The following is a 20927-nucleotide window of genomic DNA, read 5'->3' as shown; positions in this document are numbered from 1 at the left end:
TTAAACCTCTAATTGCAATTCGGAACATTCTTGATAAATTAGTTTCTAACGTAGTGTGTTTAAGTGACAAATAATTTACCTAATAGTCTAGATTTTATACCGAAAAGTTCATATTAACGTGGTCCCTAAAATGCGTTGAGTTTAAGAGAAAATAAATTAATGTTTGGACTTGAGTACGAGTATTACAGCAACACACATCTTTTTTTAGCAACCAGTGACGTAGCTATGTAGCAGTTTCGCACAAAGAGTACTACTTCATCTTAATATCAACTTAAATAAAACCTTATATTTCACATAAATTATCAAAAAAAAACACGTAATTTTTTTAACAAAAACCTACTTGTTATCATCAAGCTATATTCGCCGAAGCCTAATTGAATCTTTATAGGTAGAAGAAATGCGGTTGCCTTTGAGAATTCTTTCTAGAAAAGTTGGAGTAACTTGGCCAAGAAATACGCGATGAGGGAAATGTGCTCTCCAAGGGATCATAAATAAACTTATCCAAAGTAAGTCTGGAGGGTGTTTGGCAGTAATCCAACAAGTCGGAAAAAAGAACGTGACAAAATATTACTGTTATATACTCCTTTATAAATGCATTGAACATTGGTGAATAAGCAAAAATTGAATTTTTAAATGCAAAAGGACATTTTTCTCTTAAGTGATAATTTATTGCGACTTTTGAATCAAAACTTCTTTGAAATAATTTTTCATCAATAAAAGGGAATATTAAACATGTTTTAATATACTTAAATTAGAGAGTTTCTTTATAACATGTGTTCAAACCATATATAGGATTGAAGTTGAAGAAGTAGTCCATACTGGCAATGGAGTTAATATGTCAAAGGGTAACTAAAATAGTTTCGGTCATCCTCCACTAAATTTATTAGAAAAACCATCTATCCTACATGTTTCGGGCATATAAGATGTCCATCATCAGCGATATATAATGAGGGTTTTCATCACAACACATAAAAGGCCACAGTGCTTCTGGCAAGGTCAAAGGTTAAAATTACTAACAATAAACAAAAAGGGCATATTAAGATGCATGAGCAAGTGCCTAAACAGGGTTTTAACAAACATTAAAATCACATAATTACTACACTAGGATAATTATTATGTCAACAAGAATTAAGAACAAAAGTTTTCTGTTCTTAATTCTTACAGTGCTTTTGACCTTGCCAGAAGCACTGTGGCTTTTTATGTGTTGTGATGAAAACCCTCATTGTATATCCCTGATGATGGACATCTTATATGTCCGAAACATGTAGGATAGATGGTTTTTGTAATAAATTTAGTGGAGGATAACCGAAACTATTTTAGTTACCCTTTGACATATATAGGATGTTTCATTAAGTGTAGCAAAAGGCTTATCTCAGCAATTAATTATCTGGAAAGAAGAAAAAATTTTGATATTTCTTAAGTTAAAGTTTACTAATTTATCCGCTATATGGTGCATTTACTATGGCCAAGAAAAACGTTGCTTTTTTTGAAAAACATCCCTATAAAAGAGAAAAAACATTTAATAGCAGATGCCGGTTACGTTTCTTGTTCTTTCGGATTGCCTTAAGAGGAACCCATTAGACATTCCCACAAAGTGAAATATCATAATCAGCCTGATGAGACATAAACGAGCTAAAACAAGTAGCTGAATATAAGGTAAGGTAATTGAAAAAAAGATTTGTTCGTTAACCTAAACCAAGTCTACATACTTTTATTAAGAGATGTTCCTTCTGCCTTTCTTCCTACTTTGAACTTTGGTAGCAAAAAGTGTAACTTTTACGGGAATGTTAAAGAAGAATGTCTTTTTTTCTTAACTATAATAATAACGCTAGTGGCTTCTTTTCATTCTTCCTTAATTCATTATGTCGTAAACATTTGAACTGATATATTTCAATGCAGATATTGTAAGATTCTTATGAAAATTAATAAGAAAATAAATACATTTTCTGTATTGTCCTATTTAATATAGAACCATCACTAATAAAAAAAGATTTTCTGTACTTTACTCCATCTGAACTACCTACAGTATAACAGAAATTAACCGTAGAGAAAAATTACCTACAATTTTAATCATCAATAATAAACATGCTTAAGTTGAATTTCCGGCTTGACTTGAAACGGTTTTGATAAATAAAAGGATTTAATTTTGTGTAACTACAACTGGTTTTGACATTAATTGTGCTATCAGTCAAATATTTTGAGAAAATGACCACAAAACGTAATATTGAATTTAACCTTATTTCCACTTGTAATGAATTACCAACCCCGCTTGATATGGGGCTTCAAATAAAATCAGCTGTCATAAAAACGATCAAATATTGGAACCGTTAAGCAATTTTCAGACCCCTGCCCTGAAGTAATTAACAAAAAATATACGGCATACTGGTTAGTCAGCATATTTAGAATATTACACAAATTTAAGTGCGATTGACAGGTGGAATTTTCGTTATATTTTTTTCTGTTAAGTTTTATATTTAATTTTCCGCAAAAATAACCAGTTACTGTCTAATCTATTATTATACATTTTTTAAAAAACCAAACATTGCGAAGTTAATTTAAAATACAGTTTTAAAACTTGCATACATTTCCAACTCAGATTTAAAAGCACGTTGCTTTATATTAAATGAAATTGACATAATAAATTAGTGCTACCTGCATTTTAGCTTTGAATCTCTCTTTTTTTAGCTAAAATAATTAAAACTTTCATTTGCAAGTTAAAAGCATTATTGTGTTTTTCTATAAATTGCAAAGTGCATACTATATTGCAGGTGAAGCTTTAGGTATTTAGGTATTTATTTGTGCGAAAGTGTTTATTTGAGCCGTTCTATTTATAAATTTTGTATTATACGAACAGTTAACATGTTCAGGTTTGACATTTCATTTCAGGAATAAGGTTATATGATATAATTGCAAATTTAGAATCTACAAAATAAGGATTATAAGCATGTCAATTTCAGTACGTATTGGAGTAATAGTACAACTAAAGTTAATTCAGGAAAAAATACGTCACTTAAGATAATAAAATTAATAGGGATTTTATTTATTTTTTACTATTTACGAGAAGCCAAAACACTTTTTCAATGGAATTTTTTTTTCATATTACAGGATGACTTTTTTAGATTTCATATCCAAGATTTGGTTTTCGTGAAAGTGTCATTAAAATTATTTTTTTATGTAGCCCTTAACAAAAGTACATCCTGTGTTAGATTTTTTTTATTACGAGTTCAACGATTACTTTTAAAGACAAAAAGTCGATCTTCCAATAATTGTTTTAATTATAATTAAATGGGCATGCAAGCAAATGCTTTGACTAATAGTATCTTCAACACTAGTAGTCGCTAATAGTAACTGCTCTAATACGAATTAGTGGGAATTTTTTTTAATAAAAATCAAACTTTAAAATATATTTATTTACCATACATCACCAAACGCAGAACGATACCTTTATTTATTGAAAAATGATTTAGAAGGCTATGGATGATTCTCTTCGGACACAGTTTAATAGCTATTTGTTTCTTAAAGGCAGTGCTCTCGCACATAATTCTAAGCAAGTTCGACAGTATCTGTGCTAATATTAAAATTAATTAATCCGTCTAATGTTAATTAAAGCCTCTAGTGTTGCGCTTGCCAGAACACTCGGCTTAACCCCTCCGAACTTCTCCATTTGGAGTTTTGTTAAAAACCGACTATACCGAAAACCTGCTTGAACACCTGTTTTAAATAAAATAAATAAATTAGCGAGTTTGTTGTTTTTGTTATTAGTAAAATTTATTCATTACTTGCGGCTTAAGATTCTTTAGATAAAGCTCATCAGATGAGTAAAAGAGCATCTCACACAGCTATCATTTCAAGCGAGTTTTTGAACAGAAACTCAACTAATTTGGTCGAACGAGGAATTTATTTACCAGACATGGATTCCTGTAACTTTTCTTTAGTTGCAAAGCACCTCTTGATGGACCACGTTTTAAGTCAAATTACGCTATAAGGACAATTCAAAAAGGGACTAAAGTCTATCCCAACATCGGTTTATTCAAAATTTATTGATGAATTATCCACTTTCATTACTCTCTAAATAAACATTTAAGTAATATGTGGCAGACTCGGTGACTGGCATTTACATCAAAGTATTTACTTGTAACGCTTAATATTGTATATGATAGATACATCGTTGAATTCGTAATAAAAATGGAATCAGATGCAGTGTGTATATCTTTTTCGAGCCATATGAAAAAATTAATTGATGATGGTTTCGAAAAAAAAATTTTGGAAATAAACTCTAAAAATACCATTATATAGGTTAACCGTGAACTGCATTGATAGAACTATGAATAGGAAAATATTAAAAATATGGAAAAGTAACATCAAGAGTCATTAGGGAAAGACTCACCACTAAAATATTTTGAGATTTTTGGTTATATCATAAGCAGTAAGTATCGTAACTTAATTAGAATGAAACATCCTACAACTTATTATATTTTTTGACTTTATATAGGAAAATGAAATTAAAGTACATTTGACCTAGTTATAGATATGTACCGTGACAATTTAAAAAAATTGAAATAGCCATATATTAGGAACGAAAAACCGAATAAAAAAACTCTGAAAACAGTTTCTATAAAACGAAAAGGAACAAAGAGAAGCATATTATCTAACCCTTCTCTGCAACACCTTGGATAGGGTGAAACACATTCCTAAAATCTTAAATAGACAGGGAGGTCGAGTAATATAAATCTTAAAGTGCTTGAAACATGCTTTCCAATGATACCATATTTCGGAAAAAATCTTCGATGGATATTAAGAAAAACAATAAATAAAAACACATTTCTATTTTTATTTAATAATTTTAAAATTTTTTATTATACTTTAATTAAATGTTCAAAATGATCGCTTCCGATATACTGCCATTTCTCTTAGGAATAAACACGTCGAGCCCGTAGGGATCTTGCAAATAAACCATTTGCTGTTTTTATTCGCTGTAAAAAAGCGTTGTTTATAAATTTTCGCATTATTATTTTAAGAACAGTTGGCTTTTGGTTCAGTTTAAACGAAAAGCAGCACTTCTTATCTCTGACAATGTTGTACAGCATGGCTGAACGTGTAGACATTGTTTTATTTATTGTACCCATGATGAATGTTTGATGAAATATTTCTTAAGGACCGTTCTCGTTTAAACCGAAGGTAGTTAGGTCAAAATGTAAGCCCGGAATATACTCGCCAACTAGTAGCCAAATTTGAAGAAATTGGTTCTGTCACGAATAAAAAGAGAAATTAACCGAGATTAGTTGATGCAACAGAGCAAATTCAAATTCTGGGGTGCAAAATTCAAAATTCAAATTCAACTTGAACTCGTCAAGCAGCTGTAGCAACTGGATTATCACATGGATTAATAAGGAAGGTTTCACAAGTTTTATTCCAATTAACTGCAAATACTGCAGGAACTCGGTGACGACAACCCGGATAGGAGAATACGGTTTTGTGAAATAATGACAGATAGAATTACGGCAGATCCTCGACTAGCTAAAAATATTTGCTTCAAATATTTGCAAAAATAGTTGCAAGCAAAACTGTCGTTATCTGTAGTTAATCTGGAATGACGAGACCCTACACGTATTTAGAGAAAAGTATACTTAGTTTCCCTAGAAAATTAATGTTTAGCCTGGTATATTGGTCGATGGTTTGGTCTGGTATATTGGTCGATGGTATTATCGACCCAATATTTATATCAGGTAATTTTTAATGGCGATATGTATGCTGAAATGTACAGAGCTCTAATAGTGCGGGCATTAGAAAATCAGATAGACATACACGGAAATTAATGTTTAGAAGAAAGCTTAGTACAATTCCAACAGGATGGAGCACCTCCTCATTATATAGTTCCCGTTAGGCAATGGTTGGGCACTTAAATCCCTGAGCTAACACCTCTTGACTTCTTTTTGTAAATTTACCTAAAATCTGTGGTTTTTCAAATGCAATCCGAGTCCCGAGAGCACCTTCAGCATAAAATAGTTGTGCTATATCCAGAGAAACATTTGTAAATGTACGTAAAAAATTAGGTAAGCCAAGAAAGCGGTTAATTAAATAATAATAAAAATTTAAAAATAGTATTCATATTTATTGTTTTCCCTCATAAACAAAGAAGTATTTTCTCAAATGTGGTATTATTGGAAATAATTTTTCAAGAGTTTCAAGAAGGTGTATCACTCGACTCCCTTTTCTATTTAAGATTTTGTGTCTTATACTGTTCAAGGGGTTGCAGATAAGGGTAAGATAATATGCTTAATTTTGTTATCCCCTCGTTTTATAGAAACTGTTTTCAACGTTTTTTGATTACTAATGTATGGTCATTTCAAGTTTTTAAACTGTTACCCAGTATATCGGGTTATATTTGCATCGATGTTTAATTTAAATGAACGAAGCTGACATGTATTTCCGAGAAAACTAGAAGTGCCAATTTTAATTGTGTCCTATAATAACCTTGCTATGTTGCCAAATTTTCAATATTTTTTTGTTTATAGTATTTTTATAATCTATCAATGAAGTTCCCCATTTTTTCGTGCTGTATATTATCTTAAGAGTGCCAACTAAAACTTGTTATTACAATATAATGTTTATTTTTTTCAAATATCTTAGCAGGCCATAAACATTTTTTAAAGTTTGTACGCAACTTTCGCCTAAATTAACGACAAGTATCCTTATCTTGTACATTCATACGCAAACTTTAAATATAAATAGAACAGCCGTATCGCGGTGCTTTTAAAGATGCATGTGAAAAGAAACAAAAGATAAAACTATAAAGGCGATATAAAAACCAGTCATTAACTAACGTGGTGGTGGACTGGGGCGCCTGCGTCCAGGGGACTTTTGTCAGAAGATAGTCAAAGATAGGAACGTACTGGCACCTGGGGATGCAACGCCGGGTGCACGAGTGTTGCGTGTTGAAGGGCGGCTGCTCCTGGCAGTTCTGCTGCTGCGGCAGCCGCGGCTGCTGCGGAATATGCGAGTGGATGATGCCAAAGTTCCGGGCCACCGGGAAAGAACGGTGTGCCGAGGTCTGAAATATAAAATGCTACTTGAGTCATTTGGCTATTAAACGTCGAGACTATAGAGTTTGGTTTTTTAGTAAGCAAAAAGCTGTGTTTACAGATCTTGGTTATTCTTAAGATTAAAATTTAATGTTTAAAATAGTTGTTGGGTAATATGAAAGACATTTAGGGTGTTTCAAATTCGATCCTCAACATGGGGATTCGTAAGAGAGGGCAATTGGGTCTTGGAACAGAGAGACTGCAATTTAAGCACTAACTACCTCACTCCCCTACCTAACTAAGTAAAATTTTATTTAAGATAAATGATTTTTGTTGTTGAATTTATTGTTTATTTTTATTTATTTACTTATGCGTGTTAAACCCAATATGAACTAAAATTGTTAATAAAGTTTTCCTACTTTTTTTTGAGTAATTATATTATTTGTCTCTTTTAAAATATTTACCGGTGTTTCGAAACGAAAAATCCTGAAGTAATGTGTGTGCACTACTACGGTATTGCATTGCTAGTATTTCGTTCTATTTTGTATTTATAACGTGTAACATTTATTGACAGTTTTTCAGTTTCAGACAAATTTTATCTTGTGGGTTTATGCACAGCTTACTGCGATTTACAAATTTAGTTTTTTTCTAAAAATTTAAAATAAAATAAAAAATTACTTGTGACACATTATTAAAAAAAAAGTTTTGCTGAGATTTTAAAAATCCAAGAACCAAATGTGGCGCCCAAGAAAAAGAAAAGTTGATAATAGGCTAGCAAAAGACGAAACGTCGCATTAAAATGTTCACTGATTTTGCAAAATTTCGTATTTTTTCTCTTCGGTGTTTTTTCGGAAACATCCGAAATTTTTAATTTTTTTAAACCGCATATTGTTAACCTCAAAATTTCTCAGCTTCTCCCAATTTAATCATATTCGTATCTCTTCTTGATTCCGAGATCCCCATATTGATCAAAGTTCTCAGTTATTTAATTCTACTTTTGCTAATTATTTTTTAAATTTGGTTTTACTAATTAACCTATTTAACTGAATTATACAGATATCGTAGTGTAGTATATTGCAAAATACAAGGTGTAAGATGGTATATCATTTTCCGAACGGAGAATTTCTGGACCGATTTGAAGTCCCAATGTAAAAAATGCTTCGAAAAATAGTTAACCTATAATTTAACGGAATATTACACGGAATTAAAAAAAATAGTCTATTTGAAATAAACACAATAAAATAAGCAGCTATGGTGGAGCATTAAAACCCTTGACATATTATGCAACAAAAATGACTTTTGCCTGACAACTTAAATAAACCTAATGGTTGAAATAAATCTTTGTTCTACTACCGTGCGTAAAGTGATCACTTTACATACTTCCCAGGGTGTATAAAGTTTCTTTCAAGTAATTTGACTTTTATTTTACATTTAATTTATAGTTTGTCAACAAATGTTTTCAAGTGCGTAAAGAAAATTAATTTTCTTTATTTTTCTGATGTTTTCTATGGTAGTAGAATAAATTGTGTATGTTACACGTGTGTAATCCCCTTTTTTATTGAAGAGAATTGAAAAGTTTCCCATTCATAAAAAAAGGAACATTTTACACACTTGTTACATAAATAACTATTTTAAGCATTTCTTGTATTTAGGAGCTTTATCATGATTTACTTGATTATTAATGATGTATATTTTACTTTACTAATCTTATTGGTAATTTTAAAACAGAGTTAAAATTTCCATCGACAGATAAAAACACTAATTTTAAATATCGGATAGAAGTTAAATTAAATTCCATAAGTTTGGATGTTTTAAATATTAATAATACTCTTCCTATTTTATTCACTTGTATTTTCCTATTTAGTTGCCCTACATATTATAAACACAAAGCTTTGCCTTTGACAAAAAACTTAAATTGTAATTAATATTCCCATGTGAGGCTAAAAAATTGCTGTCAATACCACCATAATTATTCAAGATGATTATTGAAAACATTACGTAGAAACAAATTAAGGATATCTGTCAGACAGACAATCAGGATTTTGTGTTAGATGTAGTTGCGGGATATCTTTGTTTGATATAATAAATTATATTTTTAGAGGCATTGACTTGAGCAGGGAATTAAGTTTGATTTCGCTGGATTACCTTCAAGCTCTTGATAAACTAAATCATAAACTGCTAGCTCTAAATTGCACTCTATTTATTTTTCCATAAAGGCTTATTAAACTAATTCATGAATATTTAAAAAACCGAACTCAATATGTAAAAACAAATACTGGTATTTTGGAAGAGGTTAAATATACTGTAACGCAGCGCAGGACTGTTCTTGAGCCTTTATTATATTGCATATAATAAAGTCCCGGTTTATTTTTGAGAAAATTTGTATTCTTGAGTACTTTTTATTTAATGCACTGTTTTTGCGTTTTGCATTTAAAATTAAAATGACTGAAACAAAAACAAGTTTATTGTAGTTGTTATAACAACTGTAAATATTTCTGTGTAAATATTTTTTGATATTCAAAGAGATTAATAAAATGTAACTTGAACAATGGTTTATTTTAATAACGAAGAATAAATTCATATGCATTTAGTTTATGACCAGTCGCAGTGTAATACTAGACTAGCTCAACGCAGATATGCTCAAAAATTTGCTAACAGAAGACATCCATTGCACTCTACGTTTACTGCACTTCATCAGCAGCACACTCATATTCATATAAAATTTTTCTCTTATTCTTTGTTGGAGAATCACCCTGTAAATTTTGTCGGTAGAATTCCTGTCCTCCCTAACCCCTCTACCCCCCAAGTGTCCTTCATGAAATGAACAGAATACCTAGAATAATCACAATGTGTGAAAAAAATAACATGTTAACATGGATTGTTATTGTATAACATAAATAAAGTAGGGTATAATATTCACAAGAAGAAACAAGCTCAGAGGTCAATAGATAAAACCTTTGGTCCTAGGAATAAAATACTATCATACTGTAAGTATAATATTAATAAATTGTAATAACAGTAATATCAGTAAATATTTTACTTAGGTTGAATTAAATAACGACAGGTATCCTTAAATGTTTGATGTTGTTATTTTTCTAAATTCATGAATTGATAATTTTCTTTCTTTCTTTAACAATGATCATATGAGAGAGTAATTTAAAAAATTTATTCATGTATAAATAATGACGTAATAACCAATAAAACAGGTAACTAGTTATCAATTTATCATAAAAAAATAGATTTTACTTAAATCTACCAGATAAACTGTTACTAACTAGGTTATTTAAAATACGTGTTTATAGCAATTACGGTAGAAAGCCATGCATTGTACAAACTGATATAAAGACGATATCTCTTGCTGTTTGTGAAATGTTAATAAAAATATTTTGTTAAATATTCAGAAATATTAATTAACTAATTAATCAATATTCCCTTATCTGTGCTAATAAAAACATCTGTTAGAATAATTCGATCTAAATCTATAGGCCAAATACCTTATTTCTACAGCCCTATAGCTCTAAATTAGTATTCATTTCAGTTTTTGCAATAAAAATGTCATTAACTTGTATTCAAGGAAATTACCTTATATCGTACTGCATTTGTAAATCAATAGTTGATTTGTTTAATATTAGCTTCAGTTATGCATAAATATGCTCATATACATATACAGGATGTTTGAAAACTTCCCACCATGGATTTATCGAAAACCACTGTTTAAAAAAAAAAACGCTGAAATACGTCAAAAGGTTTGTCAAGGAGGACAACTTTCTAACCTAAAATTACTTCACCTCCTTTCACCCAATGCCCCCCTGGGGGGCATGGGTCATCTCCTCAAAAAATTTAAATGGCAAGGGGTATCGAGTAATAGGTTATTTAAAATGTCTTTCGAAGTCTTTTATTTTGACGTTTGATTTTTTTAAATCGGTCGATTCGTTTTCGAGAAAATTAGAAAAATCGTTGTTTATCTTAATGTGTTCAAAAGGTTGCCCGTTTTTGGCCCAACAATGATATATGCGATGTTCAAATTCCTGACGGACATTTTCAAAAACATGTTGTGGGATATCATGGCAGCTGTCGATGATGCGTTGACGAAGTTCATCCAAACTTTCAGGTTGGGGAGTAAACACAATAGATTTCAAATGACCTTATAGAAAAAAGTCGAACGGCGTTATATCAGGAGATCTAGCAGGCCATTCTATAGGCCCCCTTCACCCTATCCATTTATCTGAAAACTCGTTGCCATTGTCGAACGGGAAAAACATAGGAGCGCCATCTTGCTGAAAATATATTTCAGCCTCATCAAGTATAGGGTTTCCATCATCATCGATTTGGTTTTCAATGGATTTAGTGATAAGCGGATTGATGGTATTTTCCAACATATCCAAATAAATGTCTCCATTTAAATTTCCGTTAATAAATAATGACCCAATCACTTTATTTCCTAAAATGCCTGTCCATACATTAATTTTTTGAGGGTACTGGGTATGCCCTTCTACAAATGCATGAGAATTTTCATTGCTCCAATATCTACGGTTATGCTTATTAACAAATCCATTTAGATAAAATGTGCATTCATCGCTGAAGCAGATATTCTTTACATGAATAGTATTATCATTAATCGCTTCAGTCATTTTTTCACAAAACTCAACTCGCCTATCGAAATCGTCTTCGGTTAACTCTTGCAATATTTTCATTTTGAACGGATGAAATTTATGAAGTTTGGTGCAACGTGCAATGAAGTGGCAGCAACAATTTTGCGTAATGAAGTATTAGAATTTATTCCAAAATGACCCAAAACTTCAACTTGAGCGGCTTCATCCAAAATTCGCCGATGATCACGTTTTTTATTTGCAACAGATCCAGTTTTAGTAAACTTAGTAACAAGGTCCAAAACATACCTATGCGAAGTTATCTTCTCCGGATGTTTGGCGTTAAACGTGACGGCAATTTGCCGAGCACATTGATTTTGGGCACCATAAATTAGAATAATTTCTACTCGTTCGGCTACTCTGTAAACCATTTTGGAAGTAAAATCTTCAATTTAACAAATACATTTTCACTATTCCAAGACTGTTACAAATGTAACTGACGGCAAAATAAATTCGCCCAGGATATTGAAAGATGAAAAGAATGCGGAAGAAAATTCAGGTTGTTATTTAGTTTTTTCTACGTCTAATCTTTGGAATTGCTGTTTACGTTGGTAGTTTCCGTTTTAAATTATAAACGAATTGTAGATTTGGCAAACCCTAACGGATAACATTTTGAACACTTATTGAAATAAAAACTGATATTTTCATGTTTTTGTTTTATATCTGAACAAATTAAGATAAACAAAGATTTTTCTAATTTTCTCGAAAACGAATCGACCGATTTATAAAAATCAAACGTCAAAATAAAAGACTTCGAAAGACCTTTTAAAAAAGCTATTACTCGATACCCCTTGCCATTTAAAATTTTTAAAAGGATGACCCTGGGGGGCAGAGGGTGAAAGGGGGTGAAGTAATTTTAGGATAGAAAGTTGTCCCCCTTGACAAACCTTTTGACGTATTTCGGAGTTTTCTTTTTAAACAGTGGTTTTCGATAAATCCGTGGTGGGAAGTTTTCAAATGAACACCCTGTATGCATAACTTAAATAGACAATAGTTTTTTCGTAAGTACTAAAACAAACACGAAAATCATCGCAGAAAAATCTTTATTTAGATATCGTAATATGATTAAAATTAAATGCTAAATTTTTATTTTTTCGAAGGTTTTTTTATTGTAAAAAGATTGGATAATAAACACAATGCAATAATTAATTAATATTGTTATTAGTTATGGGCTTACCGCAACACGTTTTGCATTGTTACACTTGTTGCGCCAAATAGTTTTATTACATAACCGTTCATAACAGATTATCCTTGAAAAAGCACAATAAGTACCTATAAATATTTTCATTTGGTTCGTTGCTCTATAAGTAATATCATAAACGCATATTTGAGTTTTACAGTCAGATGGCCATATTATTATGTATTTTAAATAGCATAAACTTGCATAAAACGACACTTTTCAGCAGTGGCCTATTTTTATTTAAGTCACGCTACTAAATTATTTATCATTTTGCTCCACCTTATTCCAGGAAATTTATATGTATGTATGTACATAACTTCTTGATGGATCCCCAAGTGATAATTAGCAAAACAGATATTATATTTAATTAGGTTGATAGCACTGCAAGTTTAGAAGGCTTAAAAGGGTAATATAATGCTTATGACTATCAAATAATATGTTTATGATCTGTATTATAGAGGAAAACACAACATGTCTAAATTTGATATCGTTCTAGAGAAAATATACATAATATTAGTGTTGTTAATATTTTGCTCTAGATTATATAATTAATAGAAGAACCAACATGCCAAAATATTATACCTTTAATTGATATTTACGTAACTAGAAAACTAAAATGAAAATGAAAAATATAAGTTATTTATGTAGCAAAGTATTTTTTTCGAAAACTTTTCTAACTATTGTAACCGATAGTCCTATGGTTGGAACATTTCGTATGATGCTCAAAATTACAAGACAGTTTTACCACTAACCAAAACTCTTTATTTTTACTCTCGATACGTATTTTGCTAACGATGTTAGTATCTTCGGGAGAAGATTAAAACTAAAAAAAAAAAAAGATTTAAAGTTTTAATCTTCTCCCGAAGATGCTAACATCGTTAGCGAGAGTAAAAATAAGGAGTTTTGGTTAGTGGTAAAACTGTCTCGTAATATTGTAACCGAGTTAAATAGTGAACTAGATTATTGTCATCATATTAATTTAAAATAAGCTTATATTGATTGTTTATTTTTACTATACAATTCATCAGATTTGGACATCTGGTTAAGATGGATTTTAGTTTTAATCCGATATAGTACAAAAATGTGTGTTAGGCTCTTTTCATAGGTTTAAATGACCAATTTACTGCCTGAAAACGTTGATGAAATGAATGATGATAATGAGTAATGAATTATTACTTGCCAAAACATTTGAAATGAAATGAATGGCTAATTCAATATCATGGCATAATTTGCACAATTTCTTCTTGCTATTCTTAGTATGTGCAGTGCCTGCATTTTTTCTGCCTTAAGTTTTAGTATTATACAGATGTGTCACAGATTAGGAATATCTATAAATCCATCCAAGGCCAATTATCATATTCAGTAATTTTGATGTGTATATGAAAACAAAGGAGCTAAAAAGTAAATTAGTGAACTCAAAAACTTAACACTTCATAAAGTATTTTTTTGAAAAAGCATTATTATAGCTTTTTGAACATAGCCTAAAATACTTTAAAAATATGAGGCATGATTCCTATTAATTGTAGGTAGCTTATTTCATCTTGTCTTAATTCCATGTTGTAGGATGGCCTTACTGTTTATATTTCAGATAATATTTGGGCATCAGTCTATAGTTGCAACTTTTTAATGACTATATCTCTAAAAAGGTATTTAAAACGTAATAAAATGTAAAATATTTAAGCAATATTAACCTTTTGGAGCAAAGCAAAAAAATTCTTTAGTCAATTTACTGAAAATTTGTTACATTCTTTACTCAGATATTTTTGACTGAAGGAAATAATATTATATTATTATATTTTCAATGTTTTAGTTCAACCTTAAAAATTATTAAAAACCTCAAGACTAATGTTTTATTAATTGAGCGCAACAATTATAAATTTTTTTAATTAATATCAAAGATATTTTGTAGAAAAAATCTAGATCCTGTAATAAGAATAAAAATAGATTTTTAAATTGTCTCGTTATCTTGTATACTTTCTTTAATATATTAAAAATACACGTATGATGGCATATATAGATCGTGTTATCGTGAGCCTCGTATTACCCAAAATAATGGCAACACCGCTTGGTTGCGGCTTGCAGACGGCGGAATTTTTCGTTTTTATTTTTTGAACAGGGAGTCAGCAGACCTCACTTTGCTGTGTTACTGCACGTTGCATTAATAATTTTAGAGCATTATTTTCGTGTTTTTTTCACTATGGCTGTTTATACCCCTTCCGAAAGAGTTCGGCAATACCAATAGAGATTTGTTTTTAGTGACATTTGAGAATAGACCGATTCCTTGTGCAAAAACGGTCTTAAATTTAGTTACAAATTTTGAGACATCTTTTTGTCTTCAAGATTGTAAAAGATGCCACACAAAACGTCAACCTGTTGAAGTGGTCCAGGATATAGAACGGCGGGAAGAAATGGTTTGCAGTATCCTAGAACTTGATTCGACACGGTCCACTAGAAGTGTTGGAGAGGAACTGGGAATGAGCAATAAAACTGTTGCTCGTATATGAAAAAATATGAGTACAAAGGTTTCAAGTATTCAAAAACTCAGGAAATATATCCTGAAGACATCATTTTTTATTGATGGCATTTTAAACGCCCTAAAGTACCTTGAGTTGCTGCAAAACCAAGTTCTTCCTACCTTTCAAATCCTACCTGCTGTAGACCTGTGTAGTTACAGTGCTAACCGATTCCGACTATGGCCGACAGCGAAATTTACAAACCATATCGCGATGCAGTTCTCTGGTACCTGTATGAAGTTAGGATTCGTAACACCGTGCTTTGTTTTTTATGATGATTATGACATAAAATTTTCAGTTTCATCCTAACCTAACATTTTTAAACTTAATTTTTATCTGTCTAAGCTTATTTTTTATCTGATTTTAAAATAATTTGTACTTTTGCATTGCTACTTTTTCCATGCTACATGGTGGTGTTTTTAGTTTTTTAAAAAGATGTTTCATCTTTTGCCGTCCATCATGAACTTTTGGTTTTTCTTATGGACGCCATATTAGATTCTTTCATTTTTAGAAAGTCCTTTTTAATACCTTTTCATCGATGTATCGCACGTGCATACCAGATGTGTAGTTTTTTTCCTCTCGCTCTTATGGGGTTCTTATGGGAAGTACCCAAACCGCTTTTCCGAAATGCAAGTGTAATACATCAATAAAAAGCTACTTTTACTCTAAAAGTACCTTTTAAAAATGTAAAAATACAATGTGGCGCCCATAAGAAAAACCAAAGTTAATGATGATCGGCAAAAGACGAAACGTTTTATTAAAAACCACCATGTAGCACGGAAAAAGTGGCAATGCAAAAGTGCAAATTATTTTAAAATCGGATAAAAAATAAACTTAGAAAAAAAATAAAATCGAATTTTTAAAATGTCGTTTTTTTCTCGATATTTGCAAACGTATCAGAAATTTATTAAATTTTTAAAAGGAATTTTAATAAGCATCAAATTATGCAACTTTGCCATAATTTAATCGACCGTTTCCGAGATCCCAATGATGAGGGTCGAATTTGGGCCACCCTGTACATTTCATGTAATTTTGTTGATTATTTTAAAAACCCAAGTATTTTGTATTTCGATCATTTAAAAGTTTACGCACAATACAAGTGTGTAATTAAAATTTAAAATAATTTGTTTCACTTTTATTTTTATTAAAGATAGAGCTCGTAGACCACCGACCAATTTTTTTAGCCTTTTAACACTTTAAAATTTTTTAACACTTTTACACTTTACCATACTTTAAACAGATTCCGCCACCATGTAGCAAGAAAAAAGTGAAAATGTAAAAGTGTGAATTATTTTAAAATCCGATAGATAATAAGCTCAGAAATGCGCAACTTTGCCCAAATTTAACCATCTTCGTATCTTCTATGATTACCGAGAACCCATTAGTGAGGGACGAATTTAAAATACCCTATATATTGTCTCTCAGTCAGCAGTCAATGTGATTTTACCTTTAATTTGTTTTGTTCCTAAACGTTCTTAAATTAGTGCTGCGAAAGCGGCAATTATAATATTAGATTGGAAATTCAACGCAGTTGACTAATCTCCTGATCCTAACTCCCTGCAGTACGAGTGAACTGTGTCGGGATATGGTTTGTAAATTTTTCGTTCGGCCATAATGGGAATTGGTTAGCACCGTAGCGGGTTAGGGTTGGTAAATACGCATCTCGTCCTCGGGCCGGCCGGGGCGGTGCTCTGTCGCAGGCACTCGTACATGCGCGACGTAACAAAATTTCGCCTGTATGCGGTTTCCTATAAGTAACGAACGAAAACACGATCTGTATGTAAAAGCGATTAAATGTTTAGAGGTACTAAACCATTTGAATGCTTTAAACAAAACCTAAATGCTTTAAACAATTATCATCAGGTCCATATTTCCAACTTGACTTTTTATTCGACTTTAACATTTTAGTTTATATATGTATTTAATTTTAGTAAGTATTAATACTGTTTATTATCCTGTAAGATCAATCCTGTTTATTATTACAATTACTGATCAAAAGTTTAAAGTAAACCTTCCTAATTTCCATTTCATTTAGAGTTCATAAAATGCTAGGTTTATCACGTTTTTTATGAGGTTTAAAATTAGAATTGAGTTTTATTTCTTCTTTTATAGGCAATGCGGTTTTTTCTGGGCCTATGAAATATTAAACTATTTTATTACAACTAACTATTATAGTTTTAGCGCATAATACTAGATACCAGATAAAAGACAAAAAATAAAACTGACTCATGTCTATGAAAAATATGGTGTGGTTAACCTAAAATCAAATAGTAAGACTATTAATGTCCAATACCGCAATTAAATAATTAAAAATCCAAAGCAAATAGCTATTAATAAACTAAATAATAATTAAGGGTTTATTCCAGTTAATGGTTTTAGTTAAACCGTTCGGTGAACATATATTATTTATTTAATTTAAAGGCCGAATTAAATTATATTTTCAAAGGTTAGACAAATCTGCTCACAATAGCCAATATCTATTAAATAGTTTTAATAATAATTAAAATATCAGCAGGAAATTATGAAAAATATTTCAGCTTTCAAATATAGTAACTAGCCTTTAATGATAAACTTGCATACTGTATACAGGCAGCATGTTATTTTTGTATGTTACTTAAAACTCTTCAATTACTGGTTGTATTTTTTCGGAGAAATGAGTAAAATAGATCAACAAATTGATACCAAATATAAAATAAAGTATTGCCCGGAGACTATTTGCGGGCTGTGGATTATTAAGGCCATTTTCATCAGTAAATAAATTTAAATTTAACTAATTATATTAACGGAATAAAAGAATATTTGAAAGTCAAATCGGTAATTATTATGTTTTTTGAAAAGGTTATACCCGAAACTTTGTACTGAATCGTTTAATTTTTTAATTTATTTGTATTGACAAATTTGTAATTTTTATTAGTAAAATTATTAAGCCAAAGTTTTTTTAATTCCTTATGTAATTTAACAGCTTCTATCAAAGAAGATTTAACATCATTGAAATTTACAAAATAGATTGTTAAAATTTGGCACATTTTGTTAATTTTATGTTCTGTGTTTTTAGCAGCTGCTATTGAATCTCCTTTTTTCTTTTGTAATTTTTTTGGAAACGTAAAATAAATAAATGTTTAATTTTTTCTCTTAATTCAAATTTTGAACATTGTATTATTTAGTTATAATAAGTCACGGTCTTAAATATTTTTATGTCCGTAAGTCAAAGTCCTAAGTTAAAAAGAGAATTATCGCGTTTCTTCCACTATTTCTCTACTAACTATAGTCTGACCCAAATTAATCACAGAGATGCTTGAGACGTGCATCGTATTTCCTCTTAGCAACAAGCGTTAGTGGGGAATTCGGGAATCGATGAACCAGTCTCTTTTAAAATTTTTTTCTTCTCTTAAATATGAAATGTTATTGCATGGGCAATTTGGTACCCAAAAAAGTAATTTGCCGTGCGGGTATATGTGCGCGTTGTTCTATATGCTATTAACTGTGATATATCACAAACGAAACTAACGTGCTAAATTTGCAATCGCATTTCGGGTTCTTTTTGATTTATGGCGATTCTCTCGACAACTTTACGATTTAAATAAACTATACGACTATTTGAAATCAGTCTGACCATAAATGTTCTGAAGATCTGGAAAGACTGGGTGTTAAATAAGTTATTCATTGTAAAATTATTCCGCATACTTATTGACACAATTTGTACAAAGAGTTATGTCACCTGAAGTAGACTACTATCCCAACCCAATATAAGATATTAAAAAAACATGCAATTTCGTATGGTTATTATATAGATAAAACCAAGATTAAGTGCACTAGGTACTAGCATAACCAGCTAAAGAAGCAGGGGAATGCAGTGTACTTACGTCCTGTGAGGGGGTGCATCAAAGTTGGGTGCGTGTTGGCTGAGTTAGCAGCTTGCTGTTTGGGCTTGCTAACCTTGGTGTTACTTTTAGCAAATTCCAGTCGGATGGTCTGTGGCATGTCCGGGTCAAACCGTACGCCCTGCTGCAAAAATTGCCCACAAACAGTGTGATATTGGTGAAAAAATACTAAGTCTAGGGTATAATATGAGAATAAATGGAAAGGGGGCAGTGTGTGTTACTGATAGGGGTCTAATGTAGTAAACAGTTTAAAACAACCTATCGGTTTTATTTATTATGTTGCAATAAAAATAAAAACGTATATATGTCATTATGTAAATATTAACTTTATGTTAAAACATCCTAAATACAACCGATAAATTAAATTTTTGACCGATATAGTAAAGTAGGGTAACTTCTCTAATAGTTAAAATCTCTGCAATCTGACATATTTATATAAATTAGTTTTTTTTTGCTTTAAATATTATCAACTATAATGCACAACTAATTGAATGTAGTAATTGTATTTTCGGGATAATAAGCATTTTATAATCTGGTATCATAACGGGTCTTTTGATGAAAAATTATTTTCTTTACGAAATAATTAAACATGACTTGCCTTTAAATGCTAAGGGTAATAACAAATAAGTAGCATTACATTAATCGACAGCGTAAAAAGCAAATAATATATAATAATATATATAATATTAAATTACAAACCTCTTTCTTTTACTAAGAATTTTTCTGTAGCTCTTTAATTAAAAAACTATTATTTGTTATTAAAGAAATAAAAAGTTATTCTTTGGAGAAAAATTATGGTTGCGACTTTGCTTTTAAGGCGTTTTTCTGACATTTATATTAACCCTTACACGTAAAAATAAAAACTAATTCTGAACCTAATATACTTAATATGGAGGATCGCTGGCTTACATCCAGCGAAACACAATTGCGCTAAACAGAATTGCGGTAAATTGATAAAAATCTTAAATTTAAAAACGTGAAAAGTTGTGAATCGTTAAATAACCTATTCAAATATGATAACTATGACCAGCCACCAGTGCAATTAGTGTTAATAAATATTATGTTATAGGCATAATAGTGAACAACCGCATTTGTTTTGTTCAAAATATCATTTCATAAAATTGTGCAGTTTGGTGAATAAATATTTTAATGGGTTAAATAATTATTTTACTGTATAGTTAATTATTATTTTAATAATTAACAAAATATATGTTTATTTGTATAAATAATGAGTAAGTATATATTATTTTGGAGAATGGGTAAGCACACATACATCTATGACTTATTTATTTACCTTCTTTTATTTTAATAAGATAAAGGAGAATTTTCTTGATGAGTAGCTGTTATTTTGGTTTTCAAATAAAAAACAAACATACATCTTAAAAAAGAAAATAAAAAAACCGAAGGTGAGTATTAAAAAGGCATTCTGATAAAAAATTGCTTAAATATTCTCTTATCTTATTTTTTTTAATAATTACCATAAAACATTTAAGATATATGAAAAACAACAGTATTTTAAAAATAGAAGTTATGATCCAGATTGACGTAGATAAGAATACGTCATCAATTATTGCTCAAAAAATGGTGGACCTAAGTAAAAGCATGAAATAAGATAGACGTATATATTTTTTAAATCAAGCAAGCTGAAGAAATTTGACATCTATCATTACAGCAATTCTTTC

At 30.5% G+C, this 20927-nt stretch overlaps 1 protein-coding gene across 7 annotated transcripts in view; it reads right to left on the bottom strand.

Annotated features, from left to right (window-relative positions):
• LOC126743407 (uncharacterized) overlaps positions 1–20927 on the bottom strand; it is a 527051-nt gene that overhangs the window by 33964 nt on the left and 472160 nt on the right. For 4 of the 7 annotated variants that reach the window (XR_007662858.1, XM_050450485.1, XM_050450490.1 and 1 more), the window contains 2 exons: positions 19228–19369; positions 6894–7066 (listed from right to left, as the gene is read on the bottom strand). Coding sequence is in view for 6 of the 7 variants with exons in the window: in XM_050450485.1 (XP_050306442.1) it covers positions 6894–7066; positions 19228–19369 (315 nt within the window). In the remaining variant the exon portion in view is untranslated. The remainder of the gene's footprint in view (positions 1–6893; positions 7067–19227; positions 19370–20927) is intronic. The other 3 variants (XM_050450488.1, XM_050450489.1, XM_050450487.1) reach the window with 3 other exon arrangements.

This window comes from Anthonomus grandis, chromosome 12, assembly GCF_022605725.1.
Source record: "Anthonomus grandis grandis chromosome 12, icAntGran1.3, whole genome shotgun sequence".
Taxonomy (NCBI): Eukaryota; Metazoa; Arthropoda; class Insecta; order Coleoptera; family Curculionidae; genus Anthonomus; species Anthonomus grandis.
Note: the sequence above shows the minus strand (reverse complement) of the source record. Positions and strands in the feature narration are given on the sequence as shown.